Source organism: Vicugna pacos, chromosome 2 (genome assembly GCF_048564905.1).
Source record: "Vicugna pacos chromosome 2, VicPac4, whole genome shotgun sequence".
Lineage (NCBI taxonomy): Eukaryota > Metazoa > Chordata > Mammalia > Artiodactyla > Camelidae > Vicugna > Vicugna pacos.
Genome location: NC_132988.1, coordinates 88,460,113 through 88,486,182, shown reverse-complemented (window position 1 = coordinate 88,486,182; position 26,070 = coordinate 88,460,113). Strand labels below are relative to the sequence as shown.

The 26,070-nt window shown below is 33.8% G+C and overlaps 1 protein-coding gene across 5 annotated transcripts in view; it reads right to left on the bottom strand.

Moving 5' to 3' along the window:
* Window positions 1–10,850: 10,850 nt before the first annotated feature.
* Window positions 10,851–26,070, bottom strand: part of GABRA2 (gamma-aminobutyric acid type A receptor subunit alpha2) — a 110,457-nt gene continuing 95,237 nt past the window's right edge. For 2 of the 5 annotated variants that reach the window (XM_031687571.2, XM_072973694.1), the window contains 2 exons: window positions 24,440–24,642; window positions 12,732–13,093 (listed from right to left, as the gene is read on the bottom strand). In XM_031687571.2, the coding sequence (XP_031543431.2) occupies window positions 12,797–13,093; window positions 24,440–24,642 (500 nt within the window). In that variant the 3' untranslated portion in view covers window positions 12,732–12,796. Of the gene's footprint in view, window positions 11,004–12,731; window positions 13,094–18,526; window positions 18,707–24,439; window positions 24,643–26,070 lie in introns of those variants that run through there. The other 3 variants (XM_072973709.1, XM_072973703.1, XM_031687577.2) reach the window with 3 other exon arrangements.

Genomic DNA, 26,070 nt, shown 5'->3' with positions numbered 1-26,070 from the left:
CTGCTTTAGATGCTGGAGTTTCATCCTGGAGGTTCCTGGTGGGCTAACACATGATTTTTGTAAAATCTTAGTAGACATGTAAGTAATTTACATTCATTCTTTAGAAGGCAAGAGAATTATAGAATCATTGTGTATTTTTCTTTATTGACGTATAGTTGATTTACAATATTGTCTTAGGTTTCAGGTGTGTGGCAAAGTAATTCAGATACATGTATATATATAAGAATACATATGTATTTTTTCTTATTCTTTTCCATTATAGGTTGTTACTAGATATTGAATATACTTCCCTGTGCTATACAGTAGGTCCTTGTTGTTTATCTGTTTTATATATAATAGTGAGTATCTGTTAATCTCATACGCCCAGTTTAACCTTCCCCCAGCTTTGGGAACCATAGGCTTGTTTTCTATGTCTGTAACTTTGTTTCTGTTTTGTAAATAAGTTCACTTGTACGATTTTTTAAATTCCACATTTAAGTGATACCACATTTGCCTTTCTCTGTCTGATTTCACTTAGTATGATAATCTCCAGGTCCAGCCATGTTTCTGCAAATGTCATTATTCCATTCTTTTAATGGCTGAGTAATATTTGATTGTATACATATACCACATCCTCTTTGTCCATTCATCTGTCAATGGACACTTAGGTTGCTTCTATCATCTTGGCTATTGTAAATATTGCTGCTATTAACATTGGGGTACATGTATCTTTTCAAATTAGAGTTTTCATCTTTTCTGGATAGATGCCCAGGGGTGGGATTACTGGATCATATAGTAACCCTATTTTTGGTTTTTTTCCATATTGTTTTCCATAGTGGATGCATCAATTTACATTCCCATTAACAGTGCAAGGTATTTGCTTTTCTCCACACCCTCTCCAGCATTTATTATTTATAGACTTTTTGATGGTGGCCACTCTGATCAGTGTGAGGTGATAACTCATTGTAGTTTTGATTTGCATTTCCCTAATAATTAGCCACGTTGAGGATTTTTTCATGTGTCTGTTGACTATCTGTCACTTCTTTGGAGAATAGTACCACTGTGTAATTTAATGGAAAGACCATGACATTTGAAAAATTACAAATGTGATTTTAGGCAAATTATTTAGCCTTAGCCCCCCAAAAAATTATCTAGAAAGCAACATAGAGGATTAAGATGTGGAAAACATAAAAGAGAGGGTAAGGAACACGGAGGATAGAGTGGAAATATCTAGCATATCTATAATGGGCACTCCAGAGAGAGAGGGGAAACTAAATAGAGGAGAAAGAATGTCATTTAAAGCAATAATACCTGAAAAACTAATAAAAGAAACAACACACAGGTTCAACATTTCTCACTGAAATCTAATCAAAAGCTTTGAAAAAGATGAGTATAATCTCTGCCAGTAAAAATATTATAGACTAATGGAGAAAACAAATATTGAGTAACTGTGGGCAACATTGGAGCCCAGCGATGAGCACAGGGGCATGCAGTCAGACACAGGTTTTTCACAAAGGTTATGTGGAGCTTCATGCAGTGTCCAGGTCAGTGGAAAGGGTGTGCAGAGAGTACTAGCTTCCCTACAGAAAGAACCAGACATGCAATAGGACTTCTCTCCTCCAACGTAATTAATGCCTTTTGTGGGACAGCTGAGAGAGGCAAGCAAGAAATGATGTGGAGACTAACTTTGCCCAATATAGGTTATCAAGTGTTATCAAAGTTTGTCTATGCTTTGCTCAAATCAAATAATAAATTATAAGTTATTGTTTAATGTTTCGGTTCTATTGTTACTATAATATTGTCTATAATTCCAAATTTAAAGTAGTGAGGTTCAATATTATAGAAATTACAATAATGAAGCTCTAATAACACATCATTAATAGTGACATCCTATATAAATAGAACATTCTTTTGAGCAGAAAGTGAAATTATGAAATCATTCTTTCAGAAATTAGTGTTGTACTATCTTGAAATGGGCTAATCAAATCAAGTTAAACTTATATTAAATAAGTAGAATATGATCACTATTCCTGCATTAAAATTTCTTATATGGTATAAAAAGTACCCTAATTATAACATTTGAAGAAAGAAGCAGTAATATATCAAACCCATATTTAGCTATAAAATTTATTTTGAGTGTAAATGACAAGTCCTAATTTTTGAAAACAGAGGTTTTCAAATCTTGATTGCTACTTCTCTTTACTCAAATTCCAAAACTAATTATTTAATCACTGTCTTCTGCTAATCTGTAGAATAAAAAATATGTTCTCCTTTCATAACTTTATTTCATGTTATCTATTTTACCCAATATTACTGTTACCCATACTCATTATGAGAAAAATGGTAATGAAGACAGGAAGATACTCTACTTCCATTCTGGTCATCAATAGGATCTTCATTCCCATCATTTACAACAAATGTTCCAGTTCCACCCCAGTTCTGCCCATCTCTTCACCCTCTTGTTTTGGTCTTGTTCTTGCAGTTTGAATCTGTTGATTGTAATTGTCCTGGAATATTATTTGCTGGAATAATTTCTGTTTGACATTAATCTTCAGTCTCCTCCCAGTCATGGATCACTTTGGTTAGGAAACAGAGAAAGTAAAACCTCTAACTCCATAGGAAGTTCTTTGAAACCTCAGTTTCTCCTTTACTGAATCTGTTACAACAAAGGTGACATGAAAATTTTGTCTTACATATGGAATCTTAAAAAAATAAAATGCAGTTTATAAGGCTGAACTCATAGTAATAGAGAATAGAGTTGGTGTTACCAAAGATTGGGGCATGGTGGAAAAGGGGAGATAAAACAGATAGAGTGATGGTTGCCAGAGGCTGGGAGGAGGGGGTCATGGGGAGTTATTGTTTAATGGAGGCAGAATTTCAGTTTTGCAAGATGAAAGGAGTTTTGGAGACGGACGGTGGTGATAATTGCACAACAATATGAATATACTTAATACCACTCAACTGTATACTTAAAAATGGTTAAGATAATAAATTTTGTCATGTATATTTTATTGCAATAAAAAATGGGGAAGAGGGACACTTCTGGAATATTTCTCTCTTACCTTTTGTGATGGAAACATAATTTGTTTTCACTTTTCTATATAAAAAGCACTTTTTCTATCAGAATATAAATTATAATCAATTCCTAGGTGGTAAAAAGGAATTGTCCCCTAGGAGGACCCCACTTATCAATCATGACCCATTTACCTGAGCCACCGGTCAAATCACCTCCATACTTATTGAAACATTGTGTTAATGGGGCAATTGCAAATTATTAAAGTAGATGGCCTATCACCCCAATGTAATCCAGGCTTGAGTACCTTTGGTAATAGAGCTGTATATAACAAAATATATGAAATACATATGTTTTCTCTCTCCTGCATATTAGTCTATATTTTTATGTTATGTACACTATGCAGACCTATAAACATTAACAGTTTAGTTACGAATTATATCATCCTTAAGTAGTTGACTTCCATCAATTAGAAAACCCAATGATTTATGTGAGTATGGAGAATGATAGTCCTTTTCCACTTTCTTCCATTATTTTTAAATTTTATTTTCATTTTTGGAGTTTTTCAAAGTAAACAAAATCTTATTTAAGCATAATAGCCAATGTTTTGAGGTGTATGCTGGGCCTTTCCCCCTTCAATGGGCATTGCCTTTCTCTCTGCAGAGCTACACCCAGAAGTTGTGCTTTTCTTTTTCACACTAGGTTTTATAGCTGATTAGGCCAAACTGCTCCTGATTTTACTCAAGAGTTTAAACTGAGCTACACAGGCAGTGAATCTAGTTATTCCAGAGCATTGGTAAAGTCCGCAGCCCAGCTCTACCTCCCCTGACTTCAGGGGCTTTGTGGCTCACTATGAGACATCTTATATCCCTTCCCTGAGTTCCTTTTGTGCTCAGACTAGTTGGAAGTTGCCTTTGTGCTTAGTCAAAGAAATTGTGACCTTCAGTAAACAAGATATGACTTTCAGTAAAATAGTTCCTTAACAGCACTACCTAAAGCTCCCTAAAGGAGTGAAAAAGTTCAATATAATTACTGGATAGGATACCAGCTTATAGGAAAGAGGAATGCAATGATCAGTATGAGGTAAAGTTTTTAAAAAAATTAGAGAATTATAAACATTTTTCTCCTCTGGTACAGATACAGTTGTCTGGAATGGATTGGACTTTGAGATAAGCCTTAGGGTGACCCCTTCTACATGCTTGTGAAGTCTCCTTCAAGCTCATTAAGAGGACAGGTGCAATGACTTTTAAGTAGTGATACACTCTTTGATATTTCCATTTATCTGGCATTCCACATGTATTTTAGTTAGAAAGTAAAACAACTTCCAGTGAGTGCAAGAACAATTAAAACTAATATGCTTCAATCATTGGTTTACAGTTGTTTTTCATTATTCTACATCTTAAGACATGATTTAGAAATTCTCCATTAATAGAAGAAATGTTATACTATTTCAAGCCATTAGTGGTGCGAATTTTCTAGGTAAATGAATCCTAAATAATTAAGCTCCAAAATGTTCGCTGCAATTATTGATGGAGAAAGTTCATAATTTTTAAGTTTCCCTGATTTCTTAAACCAAGAACTTTGGACATAATTCAACATTTTGTCACAGAGCAGCTCAGGGACTTAGAGCTATTTTTACTACTTGAATCTGGTTTTTCATTTTTCTAGTTCTCTCTCTGTATCTGAGAACCTCTGATACAGATAATATTGATAATTAGAGAGTTAATTAATATTGACCACAGACTTGAAAATATAAAGCCTTCTCCATTTGGCAGCGCAACAGTCTTCAAGGGCTACCATTATTTGAGTCTTACTGCTTTCTCAGCAGTTGCCTTGGCTTTGCAATTTAAAGGTGAGGCAAAACTTTTAACTCCATAGAAAACCCCTTGAAGCCTCAGTTCCTCCCATTCTGAATTCTTCGGAGCAAAATGACATAAATGCTTCCATTTATACCCTGCTCTCATTTACATGAATTCGACAAAGCCTGGACTATAAATTGACACTGGAGAAACTAGCTGAGTAGAGTTGAATGTAGTTCTGTGCTGGCTGTAATTGAACTGATATGTGAATTTGAAACTGTAAACAACTCACCTCATTATTTAAGTTGACTATACTTTACTTCAGGGAAATAGCAAAAAAAGTTATAAATAAATATTTTTAAAAATATTTTATTAAAAAGCATAGGCTGAAAATGACAATGAGAATATAACTTTGTATATATATATATGTGTGTGTGTGTGTGTGTATATATATATATATATATATATATATATAGTCACATTGTTCATAATTAACTACAGGCCTGTGGATACAAATTGAGAGTAAGAGTAATTTTAATTAATTGATTAGATAGTGAAATTTCAAGAATGAATACTTGGCTATATAAGTTTTGATGCAACTTAAATTCACTATATTATGTACAAAACTAACTTGTTCATTTAAATTTTTATTTAATTTTTTTGTTTCTTTTTTTCTTTACTAATATAGACTAAACTAAAAGCTATAGACAAGCAAGCAGAAGTCTCTAAAAAAGAAACAGGTTAGAAGGAGTCCATGAACATGATAGGTTTATAAAATGAAAACATGACACATGGCTGGAGGGTAGACACATGGCTTAGGCAGTTTAAAAACTTTCTCATAACCCCTCATTCACATAAGATTCCAACGAGGGTAGGACCAATGATTTTTAAAAGTCCTCAGGTAATTTTATAGTGTGGCAAGCGTTGAGAAATACTGTATGAGAACTTGCCATGTTGTTAAAAATTGCTTTGCTATTATACCTTTTTGACATTTAAAAGCATTTAATTTCAGTGATATTAGCAATAATAGCAATAATCAAGAGGAACTCATTTAAACAATATTGCATTAAATTAAAAGAATAGATCCAACAAGAAAACTGCAAGATTTCTGGTTTACAAATAGAATGATGAACTTGAGTCTAGCTAAAGAAAAGAAAATCTTATTTATTGTATTTGACAGTTTCATGTAAATGTGACACTTTGTACGATAGAGGGTAGCTAATTTTCTGGGTAAGCTGCTATACTTTCCCTAGCACCACTTTCTTAAAGTGTTAAAGAGATCAGCATTACAATTCATGGTACCCTCACTAAAATTTCAAGGGGGGTTCGTACTTTTCCTATCATGCTGTAACTTTTTTATTTAAAAAAAATTCAAAAAACTAATAACATTTAAAATCACTATTACAAAATATTAGTGTTATATCCCAATATAAAAGAGTCACATATGCAGTGAATTAAATTCTTGTAAGCAAACACGTAGTGAATGATTAGAGTACAAAAAACACAATTTTCAGATCAAATATATTTAAATTAATTTTAATAAGTACAAAAAGATAATGTTTAGCATTAATTTGCATGTGATTATTTAAGGAATTTTTAAACAGCAAGCACACTGACACATTCAATAAAGGTCAAATTATCTTACATAAAAAATAATGACTTTTCTCAGTTACAACAAGGTCACAAATTACAAATATTATTAGCACTTGAATGATTTTCTCAAACCAGAAAACCTACCATACAAGCACACCGTCACCCAGAAAATTTCAAATTAATGACTATTCAAAATTGAGTGTTGGAACTTTATCATACATTCTCTCTGCATGTACTTTTATTATTAATGTGTAGCAAGGGAAAATGATTTCATTGCTTTTTGTTTTTTAGTTTTCTAATTTAGCAACAAATATGAAGCTTTCTTAAGTTTCCATGCACATCACCCCTAAATATTTCGTGAAAGGTCACATTCTTCAGTTTGGCCCACCACAAAACCTGAATTTGTATCTGCACAGAAGAACTTTAAAAAATTAGATACCAATAAACTTGAAATCAATTGCAGTGCAGGCACCCCAAATCAATAATTGAGGATTTATCTATGGATGGTAAAGTTTCGTTCATGAAAACTGTAGCTCAAGTTCAATTTCATTTAGACCTTTCTAATCATATATTAAATTTCTTCACATAGCATGCTGGATTTAAAATACAGCCAACTGCTTCAAACAGTGTTTTGAATATTTAAAAATATATAATTGGGAACAAATCTCTAAGCCATTATCTCTAAAGTAATTCTGGGTCTAAGGCCTTTGTTTTGCTTTCTTAATCAGATCAATTTTGTTGGAAGCACTCTAATTTATCCAATAATACAGGCTTTCATTTGGCAACATGTTGTGGTAAACTAAGTCTTCTAAAACAAAACATGAAAAACTGAAAACTTTCTACACCAACTAAGCTAATTTAACACTTACAGTCCCACCACTGGCATTTATATGGTATCAGTTTACATTTCTTTCTATAGACAATAATTTGCAAAAAACTGATGAAATCAGTACATGATCCTTGAAGTCCAATAGTCTTAAATGTTACAAAAACAACAGTATGGCAAAGAAAAACAAAACCTCTCTAATCCCTAACATAGCTGTCAAAATTTAAGAAAAAGAAAAGAAGAAAAATAAAGAAGGAAGTGCTCATTATTCTGTCCTTAATCAACTTTAAGCCTTTTAAATATATTATTATACCTATGGACCAAAAAAGAAAAATATAATGTATTCCCAGAAACTAAATTAATTCCCAGTAACCAATGTTAATGAATAGCTAGTTTCACAAAAATGATTGTTGTTTGCTGTACAATTCAGAAAAATACAAAACTAACCGGTGGTGAATATAAAATGACTTGGTATTTGCAAAGGATCAATGGGATATTAAATTTAGTGGAGGCTTTAACAAATCTCCATTGAGAAAGTTGGAGTTCAAAGACTTATCTATCTTACCTTATAAGCAGAACTGTGATCATTTTGAATTTAATGGCTCAAAAGAGCCAACTAGAGGTGCAGCAGAAAAATGGGTACACCTTTTTAAGAAGGATGTCTCTAACCATATAGGGCTCAAGACTAAACTCCAACAGATAACTTCGTTATGGACCTATTGGAAAAAAAAAGCTATTCTACTAAGTTAATAACTACTTTAATAAGAGCTACGTTTGGAATTGAAATCATTAATAAAATTAACTGTTTGGATTTCATAAATTTGTCAAAATTTCTCATACCTGGGAAATAAACACACAGACATACACATACCCCTCCTTCTAATCAAAGCTAAGACCTCATTAAAGGTTCTTCGAGAATATTACCATAAACATAAATCTGGTCATTCTTCCCTACTGGCAATGTTGACTGATGCTACGCATTAACTTCAATATACAGTGATTTGAAGTGGGGTATATAATTATATATGTTAAAAATATTATTTATACAACAGGCCAAAGTAGGTCATTTCACCTAAATAAGGTTGAAAACAGTGGTCTAAATATGTTGGATCATTAAGAATTTTCAAGAAAATGATTCAAAATTCTTATCAGAATAGACTTTGATTATTACCTTTCCCAAATGCCTGTTATATGAACTTAATCTATCTTAATATTTTAATCATGATGCTTACCTTGATAGAATCATGACTGTTAAATATCTCTGAATATACCTATGTATATGCAATTGCTCACCTTTCTTAGGAGTTAAAAAGGAAAAATGCTTCATTAGGTTTAATTAGCAACAAACTCATTTTTCAAGTGGGTTTTACTCTGACTTTTCCCCTGTTTTTGAGGTCTTAAATTTGTCTTTGAATTTGATGAAAATATGAGCATATAAACTAGTGGAAAAAATATGCATCTTGCACATAAATGTTGATAATACAAGATGTGGATATTAAGAATTTTATTAAACACTGAATTTCATTTTTTTAATGCATGAATTCAATAGAGAAAAATATCATAATTTGTCTTGACCACACTGTCATGAGAAATTTTGATACACTGTCTCTGGTTCCCAAGCATGCAAGTGTTAAAATAACCACACCCTTCCTCAGTTTTAATTTTATCCTTCTGGATACTTTGGACTGAAAAAAGATAAGCCCAAGGTACCCTTAAGCCCTAAATTAAAAGGAAAATAAGTACACTACACGGTAGCCATGGGTCAACTCAAGATTCCCTGGAACTCTGAATCTTTTTATATGAAAAAAAAAATCTGGGAATTGCTTCAAAAATATGCAGATGGGCGTAGGAATGCCAGAAGACTAATAACAGGAACAGCCTGATTAATAACCTATGAATACGGCCCCAGGTTTCAAAATACGTAATAAACATTCTGACGATTCATAAGGTCTGAAGGTACCCAGTATGGAGCATTTGAAAAAAAAAAAAATTCTTAACAGACGTTGAAGAACCATGACTTTGCAGGAGATGACCTGAGCTACTTCCCTTGTCCTCCCATTGGAATGATGACAGGCCACACCAAAGTTCAGCATCCTTAGAATCCTTGGAGCTTTGGTGCCCTTCCAGAATCTATGATATCATGGCAGAGCTCAGCAGCTTCAACCAACAATATGAAAAGAGCCACATCATAAAACATTACATATATACATACCAAAGTTATGAGTGAAATAATAGCTTTTGTGTTCTTTTAAAATTAACTATGAACTATTCAAGAACAAAAATTGGAAACGTGGCTCAAGGGGATCACTTATCCAAACCTGAGATAAATTCGAAATAGAGAGATCCCTGAAAAGATTGCTAAACATTAAGTTTGGCACTTAAAAACTCACTGAAGTTTAAAAAATTATCAAATGATTACATTACTACAGTTTTTATATTCAAACCAATGAGGACATAAATAGGTGAAAAGAGCAAAACAGCCAGCATCTTAGCACACTTGTAGTCTCATAACTCATTAAACAGCTCTCAGCGCTAAATTAATTCATGTATTACATTTGGTCTTTGATTTTCAGTCTTTGTAAGAATGAGATGCACTCGGATTTTCAACTAAATTCTGCCGGTGTGATGTGAGTGGTATTAACACCATCCCTATGGCCTGGTGAATACTAGGAAGTAAAAAATATTTGTGGAGTAAGCATTAGCTTAGCCGGAGCAGTAGCTATACAATGATGAGATTATATCTCCATATATGTACATGTATTTATCTACATTTTGTACATACCATAACTCTTTATGTCAATGTACAGCTGCATTCAATAGGCATACATATTATGGGCCAAAGAGACCATTGTTAGTTGATTAAAAATGTTTCCTGAAAAATTAACCTTATTTTAATAAGTCCATGTCACTTTTATTTTGTGTTTTTAAAATGATTTATGAAAGGGAGAAAAATGTAAAGACTCTGGTTCTGTAGTATTAATCCTTTCCCATGAAGCATCTTCCCTCCCTCCAGCAAGATCAAAGGCTCCTTTTGATTTATCCAAACGTTAAAAGATTAAGAAGGGTGTAAAAAAAATACACCAAAGTTAGAGAAACAATAGCAAATCCTGATCCACATGATAGGCAAATCTCAGCTGTCAGCATGTCCTTAGGCTCAATAAGATTTAAACAACTGAAACTAAAAATAAACATAACAGTAAGTTTTCTGGTCAATCTACCGTAAATTTGAATAAAACTGGTACCACCAGTGTAGGTGCAGCTTTCTGCCAAAGGGATGGATGAGTCTTTTCTGTGGTCCTACAGATACTTCTATTTACAACTATTTTTACATATGTACATATTTATAAATTTATAGTGTATAGTCACATATTAAGAGGGCAATGCAGAACTTATAAGAACAATATTTTTAAACCGTTTAATAATACTAACCATACATTTTTATTGCTTGACTTCAAGCATTGTGTACTGTTTGGACTACTGTACCCTTCTGTAAACCACCCAGAAGAGCTATGTTATATTTAAATGTGTAAGAAAATAAGATATCTCCCATTCTAGTATATGAATCAAATGCACTTTTAAAACTATTTAGATGTCAGAGAAGGTGTTATTGAAAGGGAAGTAAATAAATACATTTATTGGCTCATGTTGCAAGTTTATTTTATTAAGGGTTATGGATTTCCTTTTGTGAGGGAATTTTTAATATCAAAGCTGTCTTCATGGCAAATTCTGCTCGTAAGATGCATTTGTGACCTTGGTATTAATACAGTCATGCAAAGCACATAATAGAATCACACTGAAACAAGAAAAATGAAAAAAAAATTTAAATGAGGCAAAGGAATAGCAGTTTTTGTTGTGATTTTGCTTATTTCCATAGGATAATCCTTTTACTGATTTTATGAACATACCTATTTATGCACTATACTGAAATACTGTACAAAACTGCAAGAAATGCCACTATTTGACTACTTATGTTTCTACAAAAACACCATCAGAAAGGTGTATCTATTAGTAAAAGTCAACTAATAACTGCTAATGTATATGTGAGTCGAAAGGATTTTAAGTTTGCCAAAACTGTTGCATCTAGGCATAAGACACAATTGTTAACTTCTATTAACATATTTCAGGGAGATAGAGAGTATTTTTTAAATATTAAAAGAAAAATGAGTTTTATCCATTAATAATTAGTAATTATATAAAATTGAAAATTTTGGTTTCTAATTTAGCTACGTTTGTGTATGTGTCCTAATTTAGCTAATTGTGTGTGTGTGTGTGTGTGTGTGTGTGTGTGTGTTCTTGTGAGTGTGTGTGTGTTTGTGTGAGAGAGAGAGAGAAGTGTTTGTGCATGTGAACTAATCCTCAATCTGTTAGTGATGCTTAAAGTTTCAGGTTAAAAATGTTCAACTCTTACCAAAACCTCTTCTGGTATACAAAGCTGTAAATTTGAGTCAGCGGAATTTAAAGTTGCAATTTACAAAAGCAGATTTACATTAATTCTTATCTGAAAGAGCTGCTTTCAAGACAGAAAAATGTGCCAATTAACTGCCCTTTCCTTTATAATGAGTGGCTTCTGAGTCCTGATGAAAAGAAGCCTTAAGGCAGAATTTGCAGTAAACAGGAAAGGAGAGAATCGTATAAGTGCTCGTCTATGTTCTGTGACACCTATGAATTCTCATCAGTGGGAGTTCTTGGCACACTTTTCTAATCCAATATGAATTTTGCTCCACAGCAGCCAAACTGGATACTTGTTCCAGTCTCCAGCACCAAGAAAATTTAGCTGATCAATTTCAATGCAACACATACCTGGAAAGAGTAAGATATATTTATTGTCCTTTTTTTTTTAATTTAAGGTAGTTTCCAATGATTAAAATAATCTGTAGGATTTCAATTATTACTTGCAAATAAATTCTGATGCTAAAAATGTGATGACCATGACATTCTGATAGTTATTAAATTCTAGACATAATGAACATCCTGTCAGGGTGACTCATAATTATTTGAATTTGTCATGCTGTAATATGTACATGGCTATAGATACTATACAGAGTAATTAGAAGCTGATTTCAAATCTCTAGTTTTTCTTCTGATGTGTGCTAAGCTTCCAATTATACTAGCAGGGCTTCTGAGCACTCAGGAAGGGAACTGATGTTGCAGATATGAAGTTCTGTTATTTAGAGGGCTTCATCTTGGAAAGACAATGTTATCTTACATTATAGTTAAGCAACAGTAGAAAATACTCCTATTTAAGACCTAAATCAAAAGGGTCCAGAAATTGTGGCATACGATCTCCATTTTCATCGCTATTAGAAGAAGAGGAAATAAATCAGGTCATCTGAAATCCACTTTAAACCAATTCCTAGGGTTAAATCTTTAAAAAAAGGCAATGGCTCTTTGGGCATGGGGTGCTTTCTGCCTGCAGTTCCATGAGTTTAGCAAATGCATGTCTCCATTAGAGGTCTATGAGCTAGATAGCTATATACATACTGTACACGTTGGTTCACAAATTAGCAGTTATTAGTCAGACTGTACATGGCAAAACAAACCAGGTTTAATGTTGCTGTACATCCCAAAGTCAACCTGTGTCTAAATTCAAGGACTGACCCCTAATACAGGTTCTCTGTTTAAATACGTAGCCCAGTAAACTAAATTAAATGTACCAAACAAAACTGGGAAAACTATTCTAGACATTCTGTCAATTTTGCTAACACTGTTGAAGGTTTTCTTGGCTTCAGCTGGCTTGTTTTCCGGCTTCTTGTTGGGTTCAGGCGTGGTTGCACTCTTGGAGATGGTGGAGAGAACTGGGTCTTTTGAAAGGTTTGGGGCGTAATTGGCAACAGCCACAGCATAAGCATTGTTCTGTATCATGACAGAGGCTTTTTCTTTTTTCTATTGAAAAATACAAGAATTAAGAGAATGTGGGTTCAGACTGCTTCTTAACATGTTCCAAACTCCAGTTCAAATTCTGAAGAAAAGTGTCTTGATAAACATCATTATCCATTAGAAGGCAGGAATTTACGGAAATAAATAAAAGGAGTTTATTGAGTCCTAAAACCACGAGGGTGAGGAAATGCCCAGAGTAAAATCAATGACACCATTTTCCTGGAGAACTATTTGTTGTCTACATGGAAACCTGATAAGCAAAATACCTGAATAAATGATACGACATTTTTGACTCTTACAATAGGCACTCAAGTATTTGTTGAATGAATAAATGAAATGTAGAAATAGTTTAGCAAGAAGAATGATCATCTATAATGAATGACCTCAAATTTCAAATAAAAAATAATGTCTTTAACTTGATAACAGGATTTCTCCCCTTCATGGCAAAACCATACAGTCATGCTTTACTCAGACGGTGGGAAATTGTAACCATATATAGAGAACAGTGTAATAAATAGTAAAAACATAGAAGAAAGATGAAACACAAACTTTTAGCTTTTTGTCTAGCTCATGCACAACCTGTTTCTCCTTATAATACCCAGCTGAGTTCTCACCCACTCTCGTCTGGGTCAGTTTTCTCCTGCCTGGACCAAGCAGGCTTCCTTTGTGCCCTCCAACTCGGCTTGACCTCACCAATCATTAGATAAACTATAGCCACAGGGATTATTTTAAGACATAAATTGGATCACATCACTCCTCTGCTTAAGTCTCTTAAATACTATCTCATGAAACCTAGAATAAAATCAACACTTCTTGCCATGGTGTCTTTTTTTTGTCCATTATGTACGAGTCCCACTGAAATAACTTGTATTCAGAGTACTTCTTTGTTTGGCGCCTGTGGTCATGCTACTCCCTCATCTGGAATGCCTTCTGTCCAGTCCGTTTTCCACGTGAGCAATCTCCTCTCAAATTTTAGTCTTGGTTAAAATGTCATTTCCTCTGAAAGGCCTTCTTAACCACTCTATCCAGTGTTGTACTGGCTCCCCATCTACACTCGTTCGTAGCACCCAGTTTAATCTCATCACAGCATTTTTCAAAATGAGGAAATTCTTTAATTGTGTGATTATCAGTCAGATAATCATCCTTTCTTATTGGAATGGAAGTTCAGTGAAGGCTGGTACTATTTCTGTCTTGTTCACCATCGAAACTCGCATGATTCCTTTTGTGAGGGAGGCACGTAATATGTGGCCAATTAATGAAACCTGAAAATATTTATTCAATAATAGTATTTAATAAAAACTGAAAAGGCATTTACCTGCAGTTCTGTACTAATATAAATACACTGCTAGCTATCTAAATGCAAACAAAATTGAGCCTGCAACGAATTATCCAAAATAGTGAACTGTGTAAATCAGTAGATTTAGAGAACCAATTGGCCTACAACAGAATTTTGAGGATCAGTATTTTGATTAAGAATTCCCAGAATATAGAAGTAAAATGAGATACGAAAGCCCAGGAGGCCCTGAGGACAGGCCAGGGTTTCCTGTCCTTCACGGGCATCGGGTTTCTCCCTCACCTCTTTCCCTCACCGAGGAGGCAAACTTCCAGACCTGGCTGGAGCATAAAAGAAAAAGGGGTGAGGGATTACCAGTTTAACTTTATGAAATCGATGAAACAGCTTTCATTCAGGAATGACGCATGGAGTCTCCAGTTATAAACAAGGGTAATCCTCAAGGGTCCAACTGGTAGCAGATGACAGCTAACACTTTTTGAGCGCTAGGATGTGTCAGGTGGAGTGTTAGGCCTAACGGTGTCACTGGTGACAAGCTTCACTGCTGGATAAGAAGTAAGTTCTGTTATTAACCCCATGTTACAGAATCAGAAGTGGAAGCTAAAGAGCTTTTGTGACATGACCGGGTCTCTTGTCTACTAAGTGGCTGAAAAAACATCAAACTCAAAATGTATGTGACTTCCAAACCTCTGTTTTTAACAGCACGATATGGGACTTTATCTCTGAGGAAGCGGTAAGAAACCTGCGAGTGCTTTTTCTTAAAATATTCCAATTGAAGTTTTAATCACTAGGTCAACCTTCTAGAAGGACTCTAACCCATAAAGTCCTAAAATATAGTATTTATATTATTCTTATTTCAATTATACCTAAACATCATTTAAAATGATAACAAATTGCCCTTATAGAGAATTTGGACCCCGGGATATTCCTTAACCTCTCCCTGCTTCAGCTTCTAGCTTTAAAAAGGGAGATAATTATACGTAAGCCATAAACATAATACTTAAACTTCTGTGAGAATCAAATGAACTAAAGTATATTTGAACTACCTTGAAAAACATAGCCCCGTAGTGGAAACTAGTAAGGTTTTAACTCTTTTAGAAGCTAGACAATGACTACTGGCTTATAAAATGCATAGATAATATACTTTATATCTTTGGAAGAAGACATAGACATTGCATGAAGCAGCTTAAGGACGATTTGGTGGAAGAAGAACATATAAGTTGGGGCAGACATTTATGCAAAGAAACATAAAATGTAAAATATCCTTTAGGAGGAGGAGTCTACAGATAAAAACTCTGTATTAACTCTTACCAACATCCTTCCCACCTCCCCCCTGAATACCCTTCAATTGTACATAAATACTCAGGTGATACTAAAAATATTTAACAAACTCTAGAGCAGAAGCACTAACAAATGAGAACAGATACTCTGACCAGTCTGAATGGATATCAGCTATAAATACCCAAAAGGGCTGTGCCAGTGTAGCAGCCAAACATCAGTCCTGTGTAATTGTACTTTTTTTTATTCGCTTGTTTTGTTTTGTTTTACCCAATCAGTATTGGACACCATAATAAGTAGTGATGAAAGTATTCTACTAAATGTTTTTAACTTTATTGACTTAGCTACAGCGAACAAAATTTCACCTTACTTTTTCTTTGCTGTTCAAATTATGGCTTCAATTTCTGAATATCAGAAGCAGGCTTAGTACTTGATAAGATGATGGTTTTGGCTTCAAGATGTTCCCTTGGAGCTTGGAAACTTGAGTATTTTCAAAATCAGTAGTAAGGAAAGTGTAACAGCCATGACTACTATCTTTAGTCAAAACCCAGTGGTTGGCACCTATAATTTCTTCCCAATGTATTGAATGAAGGGAGGGCACCTCCATGGGACTAAACCTTCTCAATTCCTAGGCATAGCCCAGCAAAGCCTTTCTGGCTCAGAATCTTACAAAATCTCATTTTAAAAGATAATATAACTTCCCCTTCATCCACCTGAAAATAATTACCACAAATCTACAGTAAAGCAAATTGTTCCTATCTATTTAAAATTAAAATCATGTGTACAGAGAAAAAATACTGTTAAATTCATAGTTGACTTCTAAGAATTTGTAGCTTAATTCTAAGATCTTCTAAATCAGAGTATACAGGCAGCATATTCTATTACTGTTCTTTGTAAGACATAGATCTGATAGTAATACTACCAAAAATTTCCATACTCTAGGCCATTACTAGAAGATATTACTTTGCCCTATTCATTACTTGCTTCTATCAAAAAGAATGAAATTGATAGTTACTTACTCCAATCAAAAAGAATAAAGTTTTCTTTGAATACCATGAAAACCTCTGATCAAGCCAGCAGGCTGGATACTTGGACCACATGATTTCTATCCCACCTGACCAATTTTACTTTATTTAATGTAACCCCTGGCTTACACTCAGTTCCTCAGAACCTGGAAGAGGAATAGTGTAAGGAAGTTTATTGCTGTGTTAACTGTTCAAACCATTACTCATTTATATTGCTAGATATTTCAGTCACCCATGTATTGGTAGCAAAAGTCGTAAGAGTCACTTAAAGTGAACAGAAACTAGCAATGCCAGCCTAAATCTGTCTACCCTCCTGTCTTCCCTAACCTGTGAATGATACCACAGTTGATCCAGGAACTAACTGATAACCAACCCACATCGGTCACCTAGTTGGATCCATTTTATACAAAATCACATCTACTGAGACATCAGTTCCCACTGCAGTAAGCACCCCTTCCATATGCTTCCATTACCCCCTTGTGCTTGTTTCTACAGTGGCATGTAGGCTTCTTTCTTCCTTCCACTTTACTGTAAGCTCCTAGCATAGTTCCTGGCATAGCACAGGCTCAAAAAATGTTTACTTCAGGACAGATGATTGACATCTACTAGAATGATTGCTAAGATAATATGTATTAATGTATATAGCACATATAAGCATACAGAGTATTTTATAGAATAACAATAAGTATTCATTTGATTAATAGAAACGGATCCCAACAGTGTGTTCCAAAATTCTATTATGTACTTATCCTGAAAATCCTCAATTTTACCATCTATAGATGGAGGAAACTGGGAAATCATGAAATAAGCTCAACTGAAAAATAGTGCTGTGGAACTTCCACACGTTCGTGAGAGCTGTTTTACTTGTGATTGGGACTCATATAAGTGGGAAGCAGGAAAACATGACTATACACTAAAATAGTAAGTGATTTATTTTTATAAATGATCTGGGGAGAAAAACTAAATTGTGCTGCTATAGGATCTATTAATGCTGTTACTTATGTGGAATGAAAAGGAAATAGAACTCATACGAATTAAAACTTTCTATTTTTAAATGACTTTTATAAGATCCAGAATAGTCTGAGTTTGTTATTTTATTAGAGTGTCCAAATATATATTTAAAATTTCAAGTCTGGAAAATTCTTGATTAAGAAATCAAAATGTCTTACACCATCGTGGCAAGGCAATCCTGGCTTCCTTAGAACATTAGATAAAATAATATGTTAACAAACTGAGCAAATGCTCTAGCTAAAATAGAGACAGACACCTAGTAGTGAAGTGACTTGTATATAAATAAAAATAATAATCACGGTAGAGGGTGGGAAGGGATAGACTGGGATTTCAAAATTGTGGAATAGATAAACAAGATTACACTGTATAGCACAGGGAAATATACACAAAATGTTATGATAACTCACAGAGAAAAAAATGTGACAATGAGTGTGTATATGTCCATGAATGACTGAAAAGTTGTGCTGAACACTGGAATTTGACACAACATTGTAAAATGATTATAAATCAATAAAAAATGTTTAAAAAACAAAGGACTGAAAGATTGAGCTCAAAAAAAAATAATAATCACGTGTTTTCAGAGTTGGAAAGAATCTCAAGAGATTGTCTCTTTGAAGAAGGAAATGGAGCTCTCATAAATATAACAGACTTTCGGAAAACCCCAGGTTTCCAAAGTGGCAAATCTATGCTTTTTCTACGTATCATGTTGCTTTTTTACAGTCATTGTGGTTATTAGAAAAACCATTACTTGTAAAACAGCAACATGCTCCCTGGTCAGATGATGTTACTGTTAACTGTCTGCTAACCATCCTGACTGAGAAAAGTGATACTTACAGAAGATTGTTTGAAGGTTATACAGTCCATCCACTTCTCTAAGTACTCTAAAGTCTTTCCTTGGATTAAATTGGGCCATGAGAAAGCTATATACTTGGACCATATTAGCTTAGCTCCTTGAAGAATTGCCTTCACTGAGTTGTATATTAATGTAATGCCTTCAGCATTTATTGAAGGGGACTACAAGAAACATCAATATAAAATTCATTACTGCATTCATTGGGAAAATGTTGACATTACTTGCAACAGTACCCAGCTTTCTCTAATATAAAACCCGTACGATATAGTTTAAAAATAAGAATTTAGTGTAGGAAAAAATTTATTTTTTCCTGAAGAAATGTATACTTCCATTTTTTGGTTAAAGAAAAATGTGCCCCCCGCCCCTGCCATGAATTACACTCATAGCCAAGAAGCTCAGAATTTGAGTCTCAGATCCACTAGCTGTGTACTTCAGTTAATGTTCTGGCCCAAATGGTGAACATATTTGTAGTCTATTTTCCTTCATCCTGATTCTCTACTTCTATTTCAATTTTATTTTATAATAATTTAAGTACATGCAAGCATTCTTTTGGTAAACTGCCTGAAATGCTTTGGGAACAAGGCAAGATGTTCAAATGTGATGTTTTCTATGAATTGCATGGAGTGAATCACAAAACAATGGTACATTTCATGTTAGTTTAGATATTATGTTGCTATGTCTGTGTTTTAAGTAATTTAATATCTAGCGTATTTCCAGAGAATATGCTTGTCTTGGCCAGTGTAGAACCACTGAATAAGATTTAGAAATAAAAACAATCTCAAGATGAAAATTTTTTTTTAATTCAAATAAATTATGTGCTAAATGTTATGATAGGGATTGGCAGAGAAATAATGAATAAGACAAAACTATTATCTTCTTAGCTCATTTTTCAAACAGATTTGTTTACAATAAAAGTATAATTTCATGAGGCTGCATTAAAGGAATTTATGCCAGGTACTGTAGAAACATATTGGGGTGGGGGTGGCAATTAGATTCAATTGGATAGATCTTAAGGAATAAGTAGTTAGGGAAGGAAGGAGAGGGCAATTTAGCAGGAGAAATCAGCACATCTAATGTCATGGAGATGTGTAGAGGCATAGATATTTTGGGATGTTTGTAATGGCTCAAGGAAGAATATGAGCATGGACTTTAGATCTGTGTTCAATCTTGGATTCACCATTTGTTAAACGTGTGATCCTGAGCAAGTAACTTTCCTTGACCAATCTTCTATTTCCTCATTCTAACATAGAGATTTCCTAGGCACATAGTAGTAAATGTATAACAAATAATATTTTTCTTATTATTCATCATGTAAACAAACATATGATAAAGATATATATTTAGACCATATTAGCTGAGCTGCTTGAAGAATTGCTTTCAACAATTCATTAAAGAGCTAAAAAAATTAAATGATCAGATTTCTGTTTTAGAAAGATGACTGCATTACTGTAGAAGATGGATTAAAGGGAGACATAATTAGAGATAATGAGGAATAAAAAGACTCAATGAGAAATGGCAAGGGCATGGTCTATGACATAAGTAGGAGAATGGACACCACTGGATGACTGGTGAGATCTTAAGGGACACTTCCAAGTTGGTATGTGAGATTAGGTTTTTCCATGAACTGAGATATAGATTTTAAAAAATAAGCATGGATAGGGAGGAAATATTAAATCAGTTTAGGGTATTTTATGTTTGTTTATTTTTTGTTTCACCTTTTGTAAAAGCTATGTAAAGATTGTAATGTTGTATTCATGTAGAAATGCCCAGGGAATAGGTTGGATCTATTAATCTAGAAGTTAAAAGACAGGTATGGGGTATAGTTGTAGATAATAACTGTGGAAGGTAAGATAAAGGCATGGGCTGTAGATTTGGTTATACTTCATTAATTCATACCATATTTATTGATCAATTACTATATGCAAGGCCCTGTGCAAAGGACAAAGGATAAATGATTTATTAAAATAAACATGGTCATTATTATCATATCAATGAAGGAGTTGAGACATAAAAAGGCAATTACAAACTGTGATAAAGGATCAAATGCAGAGGGTATTATACACAGCTACAGAGTGACCAAATCATTCCAGGTTGAGGGGAGCAAGTGTTCAGAAATTTCCTGAAGGTTGCTATGTGTGTTGAGGATGAGTAGGGCTTGTCTAGTTGGAGACAATAAGTGATGGACAGCGTGCTAGTGTTGCTGACATTACTAGAAATATCATCAGTAACATCGTAAAAGTGAGATTCACATAGTGAGGAGTAAAATAAAATAAGATAAAATATGATAAATTTGAATGCCTGTCTCTTTGGGGATAAACAAGAGTGGATGCTAGGGAGACCAGATCTACTCTGAACTCAGGTAAAGAATTTCAAAGAATAGAATGAATAGTAGCAGCTGTCACGATTTGAGGAAAGAAGTTGATACTCTAAGGCCTGTTTTAAGGTCTGAAAGAGGAAAAAAAAATTGCAGACTTGGGCCTGAAATGGAGTTCTGGAACATAACCACAGTCAACGGTTATGTGGGGATCCTTTACAAAAAATGGAAAATTATTATCTGATCTCAAAATGTGGAGGTTACTGGTGTCCTTCAGACTCAGGACAATAAATGGAAAGGGAATCTGATTACAGTGGATTGAGAATTAAATTGAAAGTGAGAACAAAGACGTTGTAATCAATGCTTTCAAAAAGCTTAAGTGCAGAAAAAGAGGGCTGAATCTGATGATGGCACAGTAGGTGATACAGTATCTGGAGAGGGTCTGGTTTTGCTTTTATGGTAAAATAAGTATATTAAGCATCTTCAGAAACTTGAAGGAGGTGGTTGAAAAGGAGAAGATGGCTTAAAAGACATAAGAAGAAAACAATAACTGATGGCTCAAGGTTGAAAAAGGAACAAAGGGATCAAGAGCTGGATTGGAAGAATTAGTCTTGAGCAAGTGGAAGAACACTGGGTAAGAGAGAAGGTTCCAGAAGAACTTGGGAAGTTGTATAAACAGATTCTCTCATATATGGAAGGGAATAAAAATTTGAACTTGGATTATTTGACTCAGCACTACATTTTTAGAATGATAAAGCTGTAAGTGGAGTAAGCCAGAGAGAGAATATGATGCTGCTTAAATGTGGAGTCTAAAAAAAGGACACAGTGAACTTATCTACAAAACAGAGGCAGACACGCAGACACGCAGACATCAGAACAGACTTTCGGTTGCCAGTGGGTAAAGAGGGAGGGAAGGGATAAATTGGGAATTTAAAAATTGTTTTAATTTAAAAAAAATGATAAAATTTTGTTGTCTAATTTCACACCTGAGGCTAAAAGTAGTGTGCAAACTTGTACAAGATCTCAGAGCAAGGTAGGCTTTGTTTTCTAATAAAGGGCTCAAACGTGGCTTGAGTATGATGTGAGTGGATTTATTTATCTGCGAAACTTAACTCTAAAGGTCATCACAGCACGATCTACACGTAAACTGTATGTTAAATACACATCTTTTTTTCAAACATACAATAATAATATAAATCTCTGAGTGATTATTTTTATGAGACAGACTAATACTTGCCAGTTAATAAACCTTTAGGAACTTTTTATATGCTCTTTGGATTGCCAGATAATTTAAGTGCATTTAATCAAATTTAGTAACTTCAAAAAAGAGGACTTCTGTCAGTCTGGTTAAACTGAAAGGATGCCAGTTTGGCCTATCAATAAAAACTTTGTATTTCAGGAAAATTATTGTTTTCCGCTTAAAAATTAAATGTAAGGAAAACTAAAGCAGAGGTAAATAGCATTGAAATACTTTCAGGCAGATGCACTAGCTTGGGGTACCCTACTAGATTTTTTTTAGTCTAAGGACCTGATTCTTTCCAAGGAAATTTTAGGAAACACCTCCCAAAATTCATTTGAATTATGAAAATGTATTGAATACCCACTGATAAATTTACCATTGCAAAGTTTACCAAGTTGCAATTTACCATTGCAAAGTTTTAAAACAACTTTCCACGAAGACAAAAAGTCTTCTCATTGGTATTGCATTGCCAGATTTAATATCAGAAACTCTTTTATTATTTTATTCAATAAAACTGTCTGCAGTGTCTACTAAGGACCTGGCACTGTGCTTGGTACTCTAGCTATGGACAAGTGATTAACAACAAGCAATGTGCCTGATGTAATGTCTCCTTTGATTTAACCACTGAACTTGAACCACTGAGAACTGAAATAATAGAAACTTTGTTAGTTGTTTTACTTCAAATTAGGTTGGAACATAAAGAATTTCGACCTGGATTTATTTTCACTGTGTGTGATCGGATATGTGGATAGACTTAAATCCAGCATTAGTTGGGAGTAGGCTATTGCTGATTTTTCAAATGAATTATCAAGCATGTGTTTTTTGCATTGATAGGTACTTCTGTTTTCCAAGTTCAGGTATAATATTTGATATGCCAAATCACAATGTCAACTTAAATGGCAGCCTCATAGAATTAAAAATAACATATCAATATATTTCTATATGGGACATTTACACCACAAACCACTATTTATCTTTTATGACATATTTAAAAAGCATTTTATCTTCAAAAAATGTTAGTATGAAAGTACATGTGTAACTGACATAAGTAAAGGAAGTAATTGCTTATATAGAAATGAAAAAGCAGTATACTATATTGGGAATGAAAACATAAGTCAACAATAAAATGTAATGGAGATGGTGAAATAACCTAGAAAAACTAACTATAGAAAATTAATCAGATTTCCTTTAATATTTACTCATTGGTTATTAGTATGCAAAACATAGCCTATAAAATGAAATAAACCAGCACTCTTATTAAAACTTTTATAGTTTACAAAATTAAGGAAAAAGAGCAAGACTTTTAAATTATAGCATCAATTGTTTGTATACTTAAACTGCAGTATGGTCATAGAAATGAGGAAAAATATTTATATTCAAATAATTGAAAAAGAAAGAAAATCAGCAAGTATGTTATTCCAAATATAACGGAAGAAATATTTAGGTAGATACGCTGTTAAAAAGAAGCCCTCCAAGTAGAACGTTTTACTACTATTAAGAATACTTTCTATCTCATTGTGATACATCCAAAGCCTCCACTTTAGGCAGATGAATAATAATCTATAGAATAAGAAAGGAAACAGCTGTTGTATCAAAGCACAAAACTCCTAATTCCTTCAGTACTTGAAACCTAAAAAAGGACACCAATAATTCCTAAAATGTTAATCTTACAAACAAAAGGTTTTCCCCTATAGACTACACAAGCAACTTAAAACATCTAGCATTCCAGTATCTATGTTCTTATTCCATACAACATGGGAGAGATTGCAATGCTGCCTGTTTTGTATCCAGGCAACAAAGAAGAGAGTAGGAGGAAAGTAACTTAGTCCACTGATAGGGCCTGAAATTCTGTAACAAGTAAAGTTAATACCTTCTTTCTTTTGAAAAATCCTTTTTACTATAAAGCAATGTGATGCTTCAGAGCATGAACTTCATGGTCAGGCAGATCTGGGTTCAAGTATACTGACTGACTAGTTGTGTGAGCTTGAGCAAGTAAATAAATTCACTTAGCCACAGCTTCTTCATCAGAAACAAATGAGAATTAAAAAGAGACCCTAGTTAGAAAGTTGTAACGATTACATGAGAGAGCATATGTAAAAATCTTAGTACAGTGCTGACACACAGTCAGAGCTCAGAAGGTGCTAGCAAGTGGTTTTAACGGAAGTAATACTGCTACAAGCACTCCTAAAGGATTTCAGGCAAGAGCACACTTTAAGAGAAGTCTGTATGATTCATTTTACATATATAACTTATGGTTGAATTTTTTGGAACTTTATCTGTAACAGGCCAAATCTGTTGGGGGACTCTCTTAATCACGGGGAGAAGGAAGTTCTCACTTACCTTGTCATTTACTACACTCTTCCCATCCCAAGCCCATCCTCTTTTGGTGAAGTAGTTAACAGTCGCAAATTCAATTAGGGCAGAGAACACAAATGCATAACACACAGCAATAAACCAGTCCATGGCAGTTGCATAAGCCACTTTGGGGAGAGAATTCCGAGCACTGATGCTTAGTGTTGTCATCGTTAGAACAGTTGTTACTCCTGCAGAAAGATGGGAACCACAAACATCAACAAATGCCAGCAGGACAACATTGGAAATACTCTTTTTCCCCAAAGCTACTTTCACTGCCACCTCTAGCCACTAAAATAAAAACAAACGAACAAACAAAAATCTTCTGGAAGAAAATAGTGCAAATTAACTATTATAAATGGTTATTATAATTCTTGAAGGGATGACTCTGAAATGCTTTCTTTTTTTTGGTATAAATTCCTTTTTTTCTCAAGTATTGTTGAGGTTAGAAAGACTGGTGAAACTCAAGTTGAATTTACAGTGAGGAAAGCTGGTCCTTGAAATTGACCCATTGTCTATTAACATTAATTTTTTAAAAATCCTACATAAAGCTTCGCATTAATCTGTTCACCATTTATTGAATCATGATAAGCAGTGGACCAATTATCCACAGTAATGATCACAATGGAACTACAATTAAGAAAGTCTTCATTCTAAGTATAGTTACCTAAGTATGAAATTAATTCTGAATTGCCTAGTATTAGTATTAAGACAGTGTCTTTCACAATGTAGCTTAGAATCTATAGAAAATAAAGCAAACAACTAAACCTCAAACCGTAAAAAAATATGAATCACTGTTTTTAAGGAATATTTTATACCTCTGTTGGTTTAAAAAACAATCTCGTTCCTTTCATTATAAAGCTTTTCTGCCTATAGTCAGGGAATCACAACAGTTAAGTGACAAGAACCAACAATTCAGGAGGTATTTACAACATCAGCAGTCAAAACGTCTACAATTACCTGTTTTAGCAGAGATCCAATAGAGGATTAATTATGTACATAGGGGATACATTAAATTGAAAGAGAATTAAATGTTGAAGAAATGTTCATTCATATATTGAAATTTTTATGTTTTATTTTTTACTTTCCCTTAGGATAAATAAAACAGCTTTTTTCTCATCCACAGTAGAGTTAACAATTCAAAATACCAATAATTCTGTTTAATCATGAGTGAATGCATCTGGGAATATGATGGTAGTAATAAGAATGAAAGGTAGAAAAATAAATTTAACTCACCTGCTGCTGAGTCAAATTTAAAAAACACATTTACAGAAATACTGTGTTTGCATGCATCAAGCTGTGAAAGGTTTTAGATTGTGAAGATGTCTTCTTTTGAGAATTTGGTACAGGAGAATAATTAAATAGAATACAAGACAGATATACCCACATACATACCCACAAACCACAACCATATCCTACTCTAAACACACACACACACATATTTGTATCAATGCAAGTGACATATCAATATATGAAAATATATTTAACTTCATAAGCATTCAAGGAAAAAAAGCAATAGTAAGATGCATTTTTAAAACAATATTACCAGCAAAATGTTAGTAAAACTTCAAAAGATTGATACTATTCTGGTGTTGAGGTGAATGTGGAGCGATGGACAT